Source organism: Haliotis rubra, unplaced genomic scaffold, assembly GCF_003918875.1.
Source record: "Haliotis rubra isolate DU_JTF1 unplaced genomic scaffold, ASM391887v1 Scf763, whole genome shotgun sequence".
In the NCBI taxonomy this organism is placed as follows: Eukaryota; Metazoa; Mollusca; class Gastropoda; order Lepetellida; family Haliotidae; genus Haliotis; species Haliotis rubra.
Window position 1 is genome coordinate 45,116 of NW_025767483.1, and position 17,921 is coordinate 63,036.

Below are 17,921 nucleotides of genomic sequence, written 5' to 3' on the forward strand. Positions count from 1 at the left end.
GTGTTGGTTCTCCAACGACGACGGATCGAATAATGATGCGAGCCGTATTTGGACAGAAGATGATAACTGTGTACATTCCCGTGCTTTTTGTTTGGCCCCGATCAGCACAAGACATGATGATTTCATCGCGGCTTCGTTCACGTGACTTTCACGTGATATCTCGTGTTAATTTTAGGACAGTTTATTATCGTTATTGTAGTCAAACATTACAATAAGTGTTTTACTTATGGTGGAAGGCAACGCATTGTCAGGTAGCCCAACACTTCGCAGGGCCGGTGATAAAGATATTTGTTAATGCTATCAATTCGATTTGTTTCTACAAACCGATATCATAGAACTAACACAAAAACAAACAAACCATCATTGATTAATCGTAAAACACATTAGATTCTATCACATTTGATGACAATGTTGGGGAGTGGGCACAAATGCCTTTCGAGTCATCAAACCAATTAGGTTTGTTGAAATTGCTTTCAGGTTATGCAATCAGTCAGGGTTGCTAATGCATTCCATTTGAATGAAGTACATTGGATGATAGAACATGACATTTACTTTTCACAACGGATACCAGCATTAGAGAGTCGGTGTCTGTGGGAAGGGACGAAACACACGAAAAGAAGCCCGCATTTGCACCTGCAGCGCACTGTTATTGGGAAGAGCATTCACTGTGCAGGGACAATGTCTTTGGTACTGTACTGTTAGTGTGAACACTGGAAACACGGGATTACGACTGGCAGATTCCATTTTGTTCTGGAATATAATTTGTTCTTGTACACGTAATGCAATAGATTCGTGAATTGTAACCCATAAACCCCGACGCAGTGCAGTTGACAATTTGGAAACAGAACAGTAGAGGTAATTGGACGCGTTGTTGTTGTCACCAACTCAAGCTGGAGCCCATTCTTGATGTGACAGTGGTAAAACTATTGTTAAAATCATTCCTAATCGCGCCCTGCTTTTGTGAATTCTGAGGCGTCAATATCTGGAAGCCAGGTATTTTTACATATTAAAGAAAATGTTTTCAAAAGTGAAGAACCATACTGTGGAAATACCAACCCAAAATCAAGTCCAGCGGTCCATCGTTACAGCTTCACTCTTTAAATATTTGCGTGCCATTTCCTGTCTCGGGGGAATCTATCGTCGTGCGAACCCTTGAGAGAAAATGACACGGTGGGACATACTTAAACTAGTGTATGTCATATTTATTGAAATAGTTTTAATGACCAACGCTGTGTTCTTCCTCATTGCGACTTACAACTATGCAATGGAATCTAGATCAGTTGCCCGTCTTCTGTCGTTCTTTGCAGTTATTGTCTTATATCTGTACGTATCATTCGTGTACAGTATCTTTCTCTCAAAATCGTTCCAAATCTTGCATGTTCGTTTTGCCAAGTACGAAGAACGGTACGGATTCAGCGATGGATTCAAAACGCGGATGAAGAAGCTGAGAGCAATTGCTATTGTGCTTCCTCTATTCACGGTATTAGTTGTTCCACTTAAATACTTAATGGCGAGCGTCTATCCTGAAGTCATGAACGATATCCTCCCTTCCAACACCTTCAATGAACCTGGGAAATCAGTTGGAATAGGTATCACGTACCTGGGATACACATCTTTGGAGATTCACTGGCATACTAATTATATCAGTGCATACGTGCTGTCGCTGTTTTTGTGGCACGAATTTAACCGTGTAGAAACACAATTCAAGGAACTTACGAACAGTTACTGTGAAGACACTGAATCCAGGTTCAACACTTTGGTCATTCATCATGGTCACATAACTGAAGTCCTTGAGGATATCAGCAACTATATGCAACACTTCATTTTCTGTTGTGTATTCCTGACTTTGCCTGTGGCCTGTGCTCTCATATATTCCATTTTATCAAGTCCATATAGTTCCGTAGAAGTAATTACTTACAGCTGTGGACTTGGCTGGTCTGTGTTGGGCTTGGGTTTCATACTACTTACTGCGGCATTGGTTAGTTCAAAGGTGAGGACTAGTGTTTACTTTTTACTGTATAATCACTGAAAACTTCAGTGATTATGTCTAATGCCTGTTTCACTCAGTGGTTATGTCTAATTACTGACATTTTCAGTAATTAGACATAATCACTGAAATGAACCAGGGAAAATTATACTTGTTTACTGAAAACATATTCTTGGGCACAACTCCTTGTGTTTATATTGTACAGTGAACCCTTATACGAAATAATAATGTGACAAAGAAGAACCATGTTGATTAGGTTTAATCTTAATTTACAAGACAACATTAGAACATAAATAATGGTGAATTACATACTAGGAATCTTCGATGATTACAAGATGAGTTATTTGCGCAGAGAGACTGTTGAACGATACATGGATCATTCATTCGACATTACATCATACTCGTAAATATGGACATTTGGGAGTGTGTGTTTGTTTGGACATCGCAAATTTGAGTGACATTGGAATTGCACTTTCCTTTGGCCTTTTTTTTGCACTCCAGCGATTGGTTTGACACCAATTGGCCCCAGCACAGTTGCATCTCACAAATCTTTGGTCACCACAAACTGACTCAAGTTGAACTGCTTGACGTAGAGAAACTGTTTGATCTGTGTCGATTATCTCTTTGGAGTACACATGGGGTACCGAATAAAACCGTCAAAATTAAGAATGACACCCCATGCACGTGTATGGGGCTACTGTGTTGTGCACGTGCATCCCATGCGTTGTGTTTAGGGGTGGTGATAAAGAGAAATGGCGGTGCGTTCATAAGATGTCTGTCTTTGAAAAGTTTGTTTACGCTTATACTTCCTATCCAAATTGAAAGGTCAGGCTCTCCCTCTTTTTCAAGAGTAAATTTTGCGTGCGTAAGTCAGGGTATATTTGAGTGCATGAATGCTTTCGTGCTAGCGTGCTGCGAGAGTGAGACACTATCTGTATAATGACATCAATGAGTATTGATACAGTTTGGTATGATATAGTAACGTTATTACTAGGGCGAATGTGCGATTAAAACACAAAATAAGTGGATGATGAAATGACTGATTGATTTAATTCTGCAATAGATAGGGGTTAACATAAACATGGAAGTTACACAGTAACAGCGTGAAGGTTTTCGTTGCAGGCTCATGGGACTCTACAGTATGTATGGAGGCTTGACAAAGAACGTTTCTCTGACAAAGGACTGCAGAAGGTATATACTGAACTACTTTGTACTTACACATATACACTTATGAATGCACAATGCCACTTAGAAAGTGGTCAAATCAGATATGTTATATTTGGGATAACGCTGTCTGTGTAAACTGCAGATTCTAGTACTTTTTCCGGTTGTGTCCCATCCGGGATTCGACCCCATACACTAACAGTAGTTGTCAGTACCATTTTTGTGTTGCCTCTGTTGTTGGTCGCACGAATGTTGTCAAATCTTTCTCCTAAGGTAAACATGATGATAGTAAAGTAATCATAACATTTAGCTTCAGAACCTAGTATTTCAAGAGACTTAAAGTATAATACTGGGAACCAAAATGGTAATTGGTCATTCGTGTAAACATATTTAACAATCCATACAGCATATTTAGGTAACAGTTTAATCTGTAAATAAAAGACATTTGGATTGTAGGAAGCCGATCAAACCGTATGTTTGTCCCAGAGAGTTATATTCAGGAACTTAACAAGTGACACCATTACACAACTGATATGATTTCTTAGGTAGCTGTCTCACGATACGTCCCAAACGCTATTCAAACTGTAAGACGGCAGCCTCTGACCAGTTGTCTTGACCAGTGATTTTGTGAGCATCCATTGAGGTACGATGGCGCGCAATCGTCCACGTCATACGGTCTGACAACTGTCCACTTGATCGCCAATCCTCCATCCCATCTCCCTAGCACAAGCATATCTTAGGTTGTTGGGAAACTGTTGGGGGCGTGGACTGAACGTGTAGAGCCTGTGGAGCTTGACAGCCACAATGCTTTGGTATTTATCAGTTAATAGCAACTAAGCATTCAATACATATTCATATCACCATATAACAATCATTCGTGTCATCCGTTAGTCTCACTGGAAGTCTTCTTTGAGTGGCATTCCTGCTTGACATCGGTACAAGAATCTGTATCGAAACGTTGCCCTCACGAAGTGAAGACGTTGGTATCCATAGTGTTTGTCTACATTCACTAGAAGTCTTAAACTTATTTCTACTTTAGATGAACCTGTTTGTGTCAAGATTGACGGGTAACAGTATCGGCTTCAACATTCACGGCCTCTTCACCATCACCATGCCAGTACTTCTCGGGGTAAGTTATGATGGCTATACTACAGATGTGAATATAACGAGAAATAATTCAAGTATATAATTTAATGATATGCAGAATTCCAAATGAAAGCTTTTCAACAGCTTACTACTATTTTTATCTATTACGGACTTTTAATGAAATGTTATTATAATTGCTATCGTTTTCTATCATTGCCTTATATCGTTCACATACTGTTCTTCTTCCCATTAATGTCCGGGTTAGAATATTGGCCTTCAGTAACCCATGCTTGTCGTAAGAGGCGACTAACGGGATCAGGTGGTCAGGCTCGCTGACTTGGTTGACACATGTCATCGGTTCCCAATTGCGCAGATTGATGCTCATGTTGTTGATCACTGGATTGTCTGGTCCAGACTCGATCATTTACAGACCGCCGCCACATAGCGGGAATATTGCTGAATGCGGCGTAAAACTAAACTCACTCACTCACTCTTCTTCCTATCATTACGAACCAGGAACAGAAAATGTTATGTTTCCTATGTTCCTCATAAAGGGACTTTTTGACAGTACACATATTTATCTGAATTTGAAATTTAAGAGATATCGAAAAAAAACCCCCAAAACCCCGATTTCTTAAAGCACAAATGGCTTTCCTTTTCAGATCGTAGGAACACTGGCCACCTACATAATTGTGGTTGTGCAGTTCAAGCCATCAGATTCGTCGTGTCAATGCAACTGGTTCAGGAATGTCACAAAGAGTGATATGTGATTTTTTTCATAATATTTACCACAAAAGGTAATATTTTCAGTTGTATCATATTCCTGTGTGATTTTATGTGAAGTTGTTTAGAAAAAGCTAATAATCACTATTCAATTCATTAGAGTCAGCTGGTTTACGACAAATGGCCGTTGTTACTTGATTGACGTATTACTTGTTCTTAAGTTTTAAGTGTGTTCTTAATTTTGGTAATTAGGACAGGATGCTTTTTATTCACTACAAATTGTCATCGTTTACCTTTGTCAAGATTTCATGTTAATTGTTTAACCAACATCACCATTACCAGATTTTAATACGCAGTTAAATACGCTGTGCTTACGTCATTTAAATTGTCACGACTTTAGTTATATTCCATTTTTAGATGCTTTCACAAGAAATCATTCACACCTAAAATGAAATATATGATCACATACTGTTTTGAGCTCTGTTACTGTTAGCGTTTTGTGTTCCATTGCAAAGCGAAAACCCTTCCACGATGGATGTAAATGATACCCTATTTTCGACACGCAACCATTTGATTATGATACATTATATATCATTAACATATGTATAGCGCCAATATCCAGCTCAGCTGCTCAAAGGCGCTTTAATTTTCCCTCGATCACTGGATGTCAAACTCAAACGGCACATTGTATTATGAATCTCTACTCCATGGGGATCATACAACTCTTGCAGCCACTAGGCGCAACGAGTTTATGTGGCTTTTCCATCCTTACGAAGTACCCATTCACAGCTGGGTGGACTAGGACACATAGGCATAGTACCTTTTCCAAGTTTACTGCACGTTGCTGTAGGTGTGTACCAATACACATACAGTTTTTCAGCCTGCTAAATTGTGATAATTTACCAAGTAATACTTCTTTAGAGTAGTGGCCTCGAACATGTACAGTCAAACCCTTCACAATATCTGGGAAGTCACAAGTCAGAGGATAATTTAGACTATAATGGATTATTGGCATTGATCGTTTTTAAAAACCACGGCCATTCATAAGACGTTGTCAATCTCTAATTCAAATGCAAACACGTAACTACAAAACGGTAAAGCAACGTAATTTTTTTTTGCGTTTTGCAAGTGAGAAGTAACACTTTGTTATGTACATGCTGCTTTTGTATTTGTTAATCCTTATTAAATGTATATAAGTCTACACGGTACAGTATTACTTCCCTTGTAACCCGTGAAGATTCGGGTTAGATCGATATTCATTGTTTGGTCCAGATTCGATTATTTACAGACCGTCGCCATATGGCTGGAATATTGCTGAGTGCGGCGTAAAACTAAACTCACTCACTCACTCATTTCCGTAAGAGGCGACTAACGGGATCGGGTGGTAACCCTTGCTGACTTGGTTGACACGTGTCATCGGTTCTCAATTGCGCAGATCGATGCTCATGATGTTGATCACTGGATTGACTGGTCCAGATTCGATTATTTACAGACCGCCGCCATATAGCTGGAATATTGCCGAGTGCGGCGTAAAACTAAACTCACTCACTCACTCATTACTCCCCTGTTGAAAATACACATCTTGTCGGAAAGCGCAAGTAAAATCTCCATATAATGTGTGAGTGTGTGGGTTTTGCAATTTTCCAGCAATATCAGGACAGGGGACACCACAAATCGCACACGCTTTAACCATATGGGGAATCAAACCCTGGTCTTCGGTCTTCGGTCTTCTTCCGCTTTTACCACTAATGATGATGATGTATTACTTCACTTTTTCCTGACAACAATAGAATACAGAAGTTGTGATCCATAGAATAACTTGATCAACCTTACGAGCATACACGTGATACGTGTGAAAGCAGGACCGCATGAATGAATGGCACATACACCGATTTCATAGCATTTTATTGGAGATAAATAAATACTCTGTTTGCAAGTAAAGTTATAGTGTACCATAACTGATTCTACTCAGGAATATCCCACATGGTGACATTCTTTTTCTGGACATGGAATTATATTGAAGTACTGGGGATAACCGCTTTACCAACACTCCTTGGTAAAACTCCCAGCAGCCTAAAAAGAAAAATAAGTCAAGAATCTCATATCGTGAATAATACACAATACGACGTATATTTCTTAGCGTCTACGCCATACATCCAACCCTACGCCTTATATAAGTGTTAAAGATTACATGCATATATCAGAAAGTCTTACATACAAATACCCTTCAGACACTCATTCTCAATATAGGTGCACAATTGCTAAAAAATAACGTCGTCTTCATAAACAAAACATTTACCGGTAAATGCTTGTTTAAAACGTTACAATATATTATTGATTTAATTTAAAATCGAAGTTTCAACATAATAATTAACTTTAGTGTCACATGTTGCAGTCAATATTTGTGAGAAATGCCCCAGCTAAGAAAGAACTTGCCAAAATAGAAATGTCGCCAACAGGAGATGGTCTCTGGACTACGTTAGTGAGATGACATGATGAGTTGTGGAAGCGGAAACAAGTGTCTAATGACAGCACAAAATATATTTAGACAACTTTTAAGAAGTCATACTGTTAAGCATTTTGTTAAATTTCACCAAAAAAACAAGAAGAAATGTTCTATGTCGCTGTTTTCATGTATTTTACGTTATGGACAATAATTCAGCTGAAATTTAATTCTAACCAGCAGTGAACATCTGTATTATCGCGTAGTTAGTTTATTTAAGAAGAAAAAAGAAATAAAAAGATCAAAGAAAAACAAAACGTTTCATATCGTGTCTTTACAAACTTGAACTTAACTTTCTATTAAGATTTAACCGTATGGTTAAGAATGTATTTCACGTTATGGCCTTTCTGGCAAACTGGAGAAATAAAAACGCGAAAATATGGGTTGGTTAGGTGCTTATGATGCGACCAAATGGAGAAATCTGCAAAGTCATGCCAAATATACCAAGTACCGATGCTCATGCTGTTGATCACTGGATTGTCTAGTATCAGTTGGCTTTTACGTTACGGTATGTTTATTATGTTGTATAGGATATCTATAAATCCAGGCAACTAGTGCATGCACAAGGTGCTGGTATTATTTCCCTCGATCATTGGATGTCAATCTCAACGGCAATCTCAACTCCCTGGGGAGTATACAACTCTTGCAGCCACTAGGAGCACCGAGTTATGGTGTGGCTTTCTCATCCTAACGAGGTACCTATTCACAGCTGGGTGGACTGGGACACATAGTCACAATACTTTGTCCAAGTTTACTGCACCTTGCTGTACCCACCCATATTCATGTGGCCACCATCTGGTCATATACCAACGGATTCGTGGGTTCTTTTAAATGCACAGGGTTGTGTACTGTACACTAGGGGTTGTGACACCATTGAAAGAGTCTGCACACAAAGTTGACTCAAAGGTTTTTACACCCGGTCACAGGAAGGCTCGATCCCGACACCTCAACCGCTGGATCACTAGCCTGGCGCCTTAGCCAGCTCGCCCACCGCGCCCCCCATATATATTTATTGTCTATACATGATGAGCTATATACATTAAACCCGGGGGGATAAATTGTCATATAGAGTTTGCAACATACATAGTTGAATTAGCGCACTTGACAATACGATAGTACGATACGATGCTCATGTGATGAACGATGGTATAACGCAATATGATCCAAATCTAAGGAAATCTTTAAAGATGTGTAGACGTTACATTTGCAGTTTTCCCTAACCGGCAATGAGTGTTATCGGTTTGAAGTTACTAAGGTGTAGTTTATGCTAAAATATAGCCGCGTGTGTTGTGCCCTTAAACGCACAATAGTCTTAAGTGCACAGAAATCATGAATATTCATGAGTGGGCGGAGCTTATGGCACTACGTCACATACACGGCACAGTATCTTCCGCGGAACTAGTAGAGGGAGTTGACCTATGCTGCTTCGTCTGTTATTGCCTTATACAATGTGACAGCTACAATATGCATATGAGGTATATGTAAACATGAAGTATACGTGCTGTTTATTCAATATAATGTGCTGTATTGAAGTTTTGCGACGCAACTTCCCACGGTGAAGGAGTTCAAGCGAGAAAGCCTCCTCGAGAACAACCACGGTACCTAGCGTTGCGATGGAAACATTCACATGTCAATATTGTCATTGCTCAGTCCTGACTTATCATAACTCTCCAACCAAACACAATAACATCCCTTGTCAACCAACTAAATACTTATACAATACATATGTACGCACATATTGCCAGATCTAATTAAACTCCACGTATTTCAATAGCGTCAGGTCTAATAGGGCGTCTTATGAAGGAAGGAAAGGTTACCCAGGCAGGCCAAAGTACCCAATGCTACCTTTCCATGGCTATCAGGGCACTACAAAATTGAAACAAATATTTGAGATATATATCCCAGGGTAACCTATCATGGCAACAAATATTTCGGGAATTTGGGTAGTGTATCTGAAGTACCTGAGGAATCCCTCCAAATGGTAAAATTACTAGTTTCTGGTGTGAAGGTGCAGATAAATATATTAAGGATAAAAACAAACAAACACCAATTTAAATGTCTGGCAAAGTATATCCCTCCAAAGATACCATACTGCCAGGGTGTTTTGGTACTTTGGCAAGTCTTACTGAGTTTACTTATTGCCAGTTAAAATCACTTTCAATTATTTCCAACTTAACTTCCCTCTAAAGAAATTAATATAAAATCATTTTCATGGCATTTTCAACACCCCTTTCAACCTGATCCCTTTGACCATGTACAACCCCTCTAGACTGAAAATTTCATTCACTCTCTCTCCCATTTCAGCCAAGCTGGGCCACTTCCTCGGTGGTCAAGGCGGACAGTCAGTGTGCACCACAGAGGTTCTGCCAGCTGCCCAGGAGAGCTTCATCCAGCCCCAAGCATCCCAGGGGACTGGTAGGAAATGAAGAGCATGTTGTTTTTGCTGTGCCTTTTTAAAAAAGGTCCATTATGCATTTAAGGTTTTCTGTGCACTTAAGGTTTCCTATAGCAGTCCTTAAGTGCACAGAAAACCTTAAATGCACAATGATGTCTTGTCCCCTCCCTGGACCCTCTTGGCTGTTTTTGGCTGGTGCAGAGGCCCCACCTGATCCCTTTGACCATGTACAACCCCTCTAGACTGAAAATTTCATTCACTCTCTCTCCCATTTCAGCCTAGCTGGGCCACTTCCTCGGCGCGTCAAGGCGGACAGTCAGTGTGCACCACAGAGGTTCTGCCAGCTGCCCAGGAGAGCTTCATCCAGCCCCAAGCACCCCAGGGGACAGGTAGGAAATGAAATGCATGTTGTTTTTGCTGTGCCTTTTTTAAAAAGGTCCATTGTGCATTTAAGGTTTTCTGTGCACTTAAGGTTTCCTATAGCAGTCCTTAAGTGCACAGAAAACCTTAAATGCACAATGATGTCTTGTCCCCTCCCTGGACCCTCCTGGCTGTTTTTGGCTGGTGTAGAGGCCCCACCTGATCCCTTTGACCATGTACAACCCCCTCTAGACTGAAAATTTCATTCACTCTCTCTCCCATTTCAGCCTAGCTGGGCAGCTTCCTCAAGCGTCAAGGCGGACAGTCAGTGTGCACCACAGAGGTTCTGCCAGCTGCCCAGGAGAGCTTCATCCAGCCCCAAGCACCCCAGGGGACTGGTAGGAAATGAAATGCATGTTGTTTTGCTGTGCCTTTTTAAAAGGTCCATTGTGCATTTAAGGTTTTCTGTGCACTTAAGGTTTCCTATAGCAGTCCTTAAGTGCACAGAAAACCTTAAATGCACAATGATGTCTTGGCCCCTCCCTGGACCCTCCTGGCTGTTTTTGGCTGGTGCAGAGGCTCCACCTGATCCCTTTGACCATGTACAACCCCCTCTAGACTGAAAATTTCATTCATTCTCTACCCCATTTCAGCCTAGCTGGGCCGCTTCCTCGGCGCGTCAAGGCGGACAGTCAGTGTGCACCACAGAGGTTCTGCCAGCTGCCCAGGAGAGCTTCATCCAGCCCCAAGCACCCCAGGGGACTGGTAGGAAATGAAATGCATGTTGTTTTTGCTGTGCCTTTTTTAAAAAGGTCCATTGTGCATTTAAGGTTTTCTGTGCACTTAAGGTTTCCTATAGCAGTCCTTAAGTGCACAGAAAACCTTAAATGCACAATGATGTCTTGTCCCCTCCCTGGACCCTCTTGGCTGTTTTTGGCTGGTGCAGAGGCCCCACCTGATCCCTTTGACCATGTACAACCCCCTCTAGACTGAAAATTTCATTCACTCTCTCTCCCATTTCAGCCTAGCTGGGCCACTTCCTCTCGGCGTCCAAGGCGGACAGTCAGTGTGCACCACAGAGGTTCTACCAGCTGTCCAGGAGAGCTTCATCCAGCCCCAAGCACCCCAGGGGACTGGTAGGAAATGAAAAGCATGTTGTTTTTGCTGTGCCTTTTTTAAAAAGGTCCATTGTGCATTTAAGGTTTTCTGTGCACTTAAGGTTTCCTATAGCAGTCCTTAAGTGCACAGAAAACCTTAAATGCACAATGATGTCTTGTCCCCTCCCAGGACCCTCTTGGCTGTTTTTGGCTGGTGCAGAGGCCCCACCTGATCCCTTTGACCATGTACAACCCCCTCTAGACTGAAAATTTCATTCACTCTCTCTCCCATTTCAGCCTAGCTGGGCCGCTTCCTCGGCGCGTCAAGGCGGACAGTCAGTGTGCACCACAGAGGTTCTGCCAGCTGCCCAGGAGAGCTTCATCCAGCCCCAAGCACCCCAGGGGACTGGTAGGAAATGAAATGCATGTTGTTTTTGCTGTGCCTTTTTTAAAAAGGTCCATTGTGCATTTAAGGTTTTCTGTGCACTTAAGGTTTCCTATAGCAGTCCTTAAGTGCACAGAAAACCTTAAATGCACAATGATGTCTTAATCCCTCTCCTGGACCCTCTTGGCTGTTTTTGGCTGGTGCAGAGGCCCCACCTGATCCCTTTGACCATGTACAACCCCTCTAGACTGAAAATTTCATTCACTCTCTCCCATTTCAGCCTAGCTGGGCCACTTCCTCGGCGTCAAAGGCGGACAGTCAGTGTGCACCACAGAGGTTCTACCAGCTGTCCAGGAGAGCTTCATCCAGCCCCAAGCACCCCAGGGGACTGGTAGGAAATGAAAAGCATGTTGTTTTGCTGTGCCTTTTTAAAAGGTCCATTGTGCATTTAAGGTTTTCTGTGCACTTAAGGTTTCCTATAGCAGTCCTTAAGTGCACAGAAAACCTTAAATGCACAATGATGTCTTGTCCCCTCCCAGGACCCTCTTGGCTGTTTTTGGCTGGTGCAGAGGCCCCACCTGATCCCTTTGACCATGTACAACCCCCTCTAGACTGAAAATTTCATTCTCTCTCTCCCATTTCAGCCTAGCTGGGCGCTTCCTCGGCGTCAAGGCGGACAGTCAGTGTGCACCACAGAGGTTCTGCCAGCTGCCCAGGAGAGCTTCATCCAGCCCCAAGCACCCCAGGGGACAGGTAGGAAATGAAATGCATGTTGTTTTTGCTGTGCCTTTTTTAAAAAGGTCCATTGTGCATTTAAGGTTTTCTGTGCACTTAAGGTTTCCTATAGCAGTCCTTAAGTGCACAGAAAACCTTAAATGCACAATGATGTCTTGTCCCCTCCCTGGACCCTCCTGGCTGTTTTTGGCTGGTGTAGAGGCCCCACCTGATCCCTTTGACCATGTACAACCCCCTCTAGACTGAAAATTTCATTCACTCTCTCTCCCATTTCAGCCTAGCTGGGCCGCTTCCTCGGCGTCAAGGCGGACAGTCAGTGTGCACCACAGAGGTTCTGCCAGCTGCCCAGGAGAGCTTCATCCAGCCCCAAGCACCCCAGGGGACTGGTAGGAAATGAAATGCATGTTGTTTTTGCTGTGCCTTTTTTAAAAAGGTCCATTGTGCATTTAAGGTTTTCTGTGCACTTAAGGTTTCCTATAGCAGTCCTTAAGTGCACAGAAAACCTTAAATGCACAATGATGTCTTGGCCCCTCCCTGGACCTTCCTGGCTGTTTTTGGCTGGTGCAGAGGCTCCACCTGATCCCTTTGACCATGTACAACCCCCTCTAGACTGAAAATTTCATTCATTCTCTACCCCATTTCAGCCTAGCTGGGCCGCTTCCTCGGCGCGTCAAGGCGGACAGTCAGTGTGCACCACAGAGGTTCTGCCAGCTGCCCAGGAGAGCTTCATCCAGCCCCAAGCACCCCAGGGGACAGGTAGGAAATGAAATGCATGTTGTTTTTGCTGTGCCTTTTTTAAAAAGGTCCATTGTGCATTTAAGGTTTTCTGTGCACTTAAGGTTTCCTATAGCAGTCCTTAAGTGCACAGAAAACCTTAAATGCACAATGATGTCTTGGCCCCTCCCTGGACCCTCTTGGCTGTTTTGGCTGGTGCAGAGGCTCCACCTGATCCCTTTGACCATGTACAGCCCCTCTAGACTGAAAATTTCATTCACTCTCTCTCCCATTTCAGCCTAGCTGGGCCACTTCCTCATGCGCCAAGGCGGACAGTCAGTGTGCACCACAGAGGTTCTACCAGCTGTCCAGGAGAGCTTCATCCAGCCCAAGCACCCCAGGGGACTGGTAGGAAATGAAAAGCATGTTGTTTTGCTGTGCCTTTTTAAAAAGGTCCATTGTGCATTAAGGTTTTCTGTGCACTTAAGGTTTCCTATAGCAGTCCTTAAGTGCACAGAAAACCTTAAATGCACAATGATGTCTTGTCCCCTCCCTGGACCCTCTTGGCTGTTTTGGCTGGTGCAGAGGCCCCACCTGATCCCTTTGACCATGTACAACCCCTCTAGACTGAAAATTTCATTCACTCTCTCTCCCATTTCAGCCTAGCTGGGCAGCTTCCTCGGCGTCGTCCAAGGCGGACAGTCAGTGTGCACCACAGAGGTTCTGCCAGCTGCCCAGGAGAGCTTCATCCAGCCCCAAGCACCCCAGGGGACTGGTAGGAAATGAAATGCATGTTGTTTTGCTGTGCCTTTTTTAAAAAGGTCCATTGTGCATTTAAGGTTTTCTGTGCACTTAAGGTTTCCTATAGCAGTCCTTAAGTGCACAGAAAACCTTAAATGCTAATGATGTCTTGGCCCCTCCTGGACCCTCTTGGCTGTTTTGGCTGGTGCAGAGGCCCCACCTGATCCCTTTGACCATGTACAACCCCTCTAGACTGAAAATTTCATTCACTCTCTCTCCCATTTCAGCCTAGCTGGGCCACTTCCTCGGCGTCCAAAGGCGGACAGTCAGTGTGCACCACAGAGGTTCTACCAGCTGTCCAGGAGAGCTTCATCCAGCCCCAAGCACCCCAGGGGACTGGTAGGAAATGAAAAGCATGTTGTTTTTGCTGTGCCTTTTTAAAAGGTCCATTGTGCATTTAAGGTTTTCTGTGCACTTAAGGTTTCCTATAGCAGTCCTTAAGTGCACAGAAAACCTTAAATGCACAATGATGTCTTGTCCCTCCCAGGACCCTCTTGGCTGTTTTTGGCTGGTGCAGAGGCCCCACCTGATCCCTTTGACCATGTACAACCCCCTCTAGACTGAAAATTTCATTCACTCTCTCTCCCATTTCAGCCTAGCTGGGCCGCTTCCTCGACGGTCAAGGCGGACAGTCAGTGTGCACCACAGAGGTTCTGCCAGCTGCCCAGGAGAGCTTCATCCAGCCCCAAGCACCCCAGGGGACTGGTAGGAAATGAAATGCATGTTGTTTTGCTGTGCCTTTTTAAAAGGTCCATTGTGCATTTAAGGTTTTCTGTGCACTTAAGGTTTCCTATAGCAGTCCTTAAGTGCACAGAAAACCTTAAATGCACAATGATGTCTTGGCCCCTCCCTGGACCCTCCTGGCTGTTTTTGGCTGGTGCAGAGGCCCCACCTGATCCCTTTGACCATGTACAACCCCCTCTAGACTGAAAATTTCATTCATTCTCTACCCCATTTCAGCCTAGCTGGGCCGCTTCCTCGGGCAGTCAAAGGACAGTCAGTGTGCACCACAGAGGTTCTGCCAGCTGCCCAGGAGAGCTTCATCCAGCCCCAAGCACCCCAGGGGACTGGTAGGAAATGAAATGCATGTTGTTTTTGCTGTGCCTTTTTTAAAAAGGTCCATTGTGCATTTAAGGTTTTCTGTGCACTTAAGGTTTCCTATAGCAGTCCTTAAGTGCACAGAAAACCTTAAATGCACAATGATGTCTTGTCCCCTCCCTGGACCCTCTTGGCTGTTTTTGGCTGGTGCAGAGGCCCCACCTGATCCCTTTGACCATGTACAACCCCCTCTAGACTGAAAATTTCATTCACTCTCTCTCCCATTTCAGCCTAGCTGGGCCACTTCCTCGGCGCGTCAAGGCGGACAGTCAGTGTGCACCACAGAGGTTCTACCAGCTGTCCAGGAGAGCTTCATCCAGCCCCAAGCACCCCAGGGGACTGGTAGGAAATGAAAAGCATGTTGTTTTTGCTGTGCCTTTTTTAAAAAGGTCCATTGTGCATTTAAGGTTTTCTGTGCACTTAAGGTTTCCTATAGCAGTCCTTAAGTGCACAGAAAACCTTAAATGCACAATGATGTCTTGTCCCCTCCCTGGACCCTCTTGGCTGTTTTTGGCTGGTGCAGAGGCCCCACCTGATCCCTTTGACCATGTACAACCCCCTCTAGACTGAAAATTTCATTCACTCTCTCTCCCATTTCAGCCTAGCTGGGCCGCTTCCTCGGCGTCAAGGCGGACAGTCAGTGTGCACCACAGAGGTTCTGCCAGCTGCCCAGGGAGAGCTTCATCCAGCCCCAAGCACCCCAGGGGACTGGTAGGAAATGAAATGCATGTTGTTTTTGCTGTGCCTTTTTAAAAGGTCCATTGTGCATTTAAGGTTTTCTGTGCACTTAAGGTTTCCTATAGCAGTCCTTAAGTGCACAGAAAACCTTAAATGCACAATGATGTCTTGTCCCCTCCCTGGACCCTCTTGGCTGTTTTTGGCTGGTGCAGAGGCCCCACCTGATCCCTTTGACCATGTACAACCCCTCTAGACTGAAAATTTCATTCACTCTCTCTCTCCCATTTCAGCCTAGCTGGGCCGCTTCCTCGGCGGCGTCAAGGCGGACAGTCAGTGTGCACCACAGAGGTTCTGCCAGCTGTCCAGGAGAGCTTCATCCAGCCCCAAGCACCCCAGGGACTGGTAGGAAATGAAAAGCATGTTGTTTTGCTGTGCCTTTTTAAAAGGTCCATTGTGCATTTAAGGTTTTCTGTGCACTTAAGGTTTCCTATAGCAGTCCTTAAGTGCACAGAAAACTTAAATGCACAATGATGTCTTGTCCCCTCCCTGGACCCTCTTGGCTGTTTTGGCTGGTGCAGAGGCCCCACCTGATCCCTTTGACCATGTACAACCCCTCTAGACTGAAAATTTCATTCACTCTCTCTCCCATTTCAGCCTAGCTGGGCCGCTTCCTCGGCGTCAAGGCGGACAGTCAGTGTGCACCACAGAGGTTCTGCCAGCTGCCCAGGAGAGCTTCATCCAGCCCCAAGCACCCCAGGGGACTGGTAGGAAATGAAATGCATGTTGTTTTGCTGTGCCTTTTTTAAAAGGTCCATTGTGCATTTAAGGTTTTCTGTGCACTTAAGGTTTCCTATAGCAGTCCTTAAGTGCACAGAAAACCTTAAATGCACAATGATGTCTTGGCCCCTCCCTGGACCCTCTTGGCTGTTTTTGGCTGGTGCAGAGGCCCCACCTGATCCCTTTGACCATGTACAACCCCCTCTAGACTGAAAATTTCATTCACTCTCTCTCCCATTTCAGCCCTAGCTGGGCCACTTCTCTCGGCGTCAAGGCGGACAGTCAGTGTGCACCACAGAGGTTCTGCCAGCTGCCCAGGAGAGCTTCATCCAGCCCCAAGCACCCCAGGGGACTGGTAGGAAATGAAAAGCATGTTGTTTTTGCTGTGCCTTTTTTAAAAAGGTCCATTGTACATTTAAGGTTTTCTGTGCACTTAAGGTTTCCTATAGCAGTCCTTAAGTGCACAGAAAACCTTAAATGCACAATGATGTCTTAATCCCCTCCCTGGACCCTCTTGGCTGTTTTTGGCTGGTGCAGAGGCCCCACCTGATCCCTTTGACCATGTACAACCCCCTCTAGACTGAAAATTTCATTCACTCTCTCTCCCATTTCAGCCTAGCTGGGCAGCTTCCTCGGCCAGCGTCAAAGGCGGACAGTCAGTGTGCACCACAGAGGTTCTGCCAGCTGCCCAGGAGAGCTTCATCCAGCCCCAAGCACCCCAGGGGACTGGTAGGAAATGAAATGCATGTTGTTTTTGCTGTGCCTTTTTAAAAGGTCCATTGTGCATTTAAGGTTTTCTGTGCACTTAAGGTTTCCTATAGCAGTCCTTAAGTGCACAGAAAACCTTAAATGCACAATGATGTCTTGGCCCCTCCCTGGACCCTCCTGGCTGTTTTTGGCTGGTGCAGAGGCTCCACCTGATCCCTTTGACCATGTACAACCCCCTCTAGACTGAAAATTTCATTCATTCTCTCTCCCATTTCAGCCTAGCTGGGCCGCTTCCTCGGCGCGTCAAGGCGGACAGTCAGTGTGCACCACAGAGGTTCTGCCAGCTGCCCAGGAGAGCTTCATCCAGCCCCAAGCACCCCAGGGGACTGGTAGGAAATGAAATGCATGTTGTTTTTGCTGTGCCTTTTTTAAAAAGGTCCATTGTGCATTAAGGTTTTCTGTGCACTTAAGGTTTCCTATAGCAGTCCTTAAGTGCACAGAAAACCTTAAATGCAACAATGATGTCTTGTCCCCTCCCTGGACCCTCTTGGCTGTTTTTGGCTGGTGCAGAGGCCCCACCTGATCCCTTTGACCATGTACAACCCCCTCTAGACTGAAAATTTCATTCACTCTCTCTCCCATTTCAGCCTAGCTGGGCCACTTCCTCGGCGCGTCAAGGCGGACAGTCAGTGTGCACCACAGAGGTTCTG

At 44.2% G+C, this 17,921-nt stretch overlaps 1 protein-coding gene across 1 annotated transcript; it reads left to right on the top strand.

Moving 5' to 3' along the window:
- The first annotated feature begins 1,071 nt into the window (after positions 1-1,071).
- On the top strand, positions 1,072-5,028 carry LOC124260453. The gene is made up of 4 exons (XM_046694779.1): positions 1,072-1,990; positions 3,110-3,178; positions 4,191-4,280; positions 4,900-5,028. Exons 1-4 carry the CDS (start codon positions 1,163-1,165, stop codon positions 5,005-5,007), a joined length of 1,095 nt encoding a protein of 364 aa, XP_046550735.1. The 5' UTR covers positions 1,072-1,162; the 3' UTR covers positions 5,008-5,028.
- Positions 5,029-17,921: the final 12,893 nt, after the last annotated feature.

Coding starts and splice junctions, on each gene's coding strand:
- LOC124260453 (XM_046694779.1), top strand. CDS start 1,163: ATGACACGGTGGGACATACTTAAACTAGTGTATGTCATATTTATTGAA. Junction 1,991..3,109: donor CGGCATTGGTTAGTTCAAAG/GTGAGGACTAGT, acceptor TTTTCGTTGCAG/GCTCATGGGACTCTACAGTA. Junction 3,179..4,190: donor CTGACAAAGGACTGCAGAAG/GTATATACTGAA, acceptor TTTCTACTTTAG/ATGAACCTGTTTGTGTCAAG.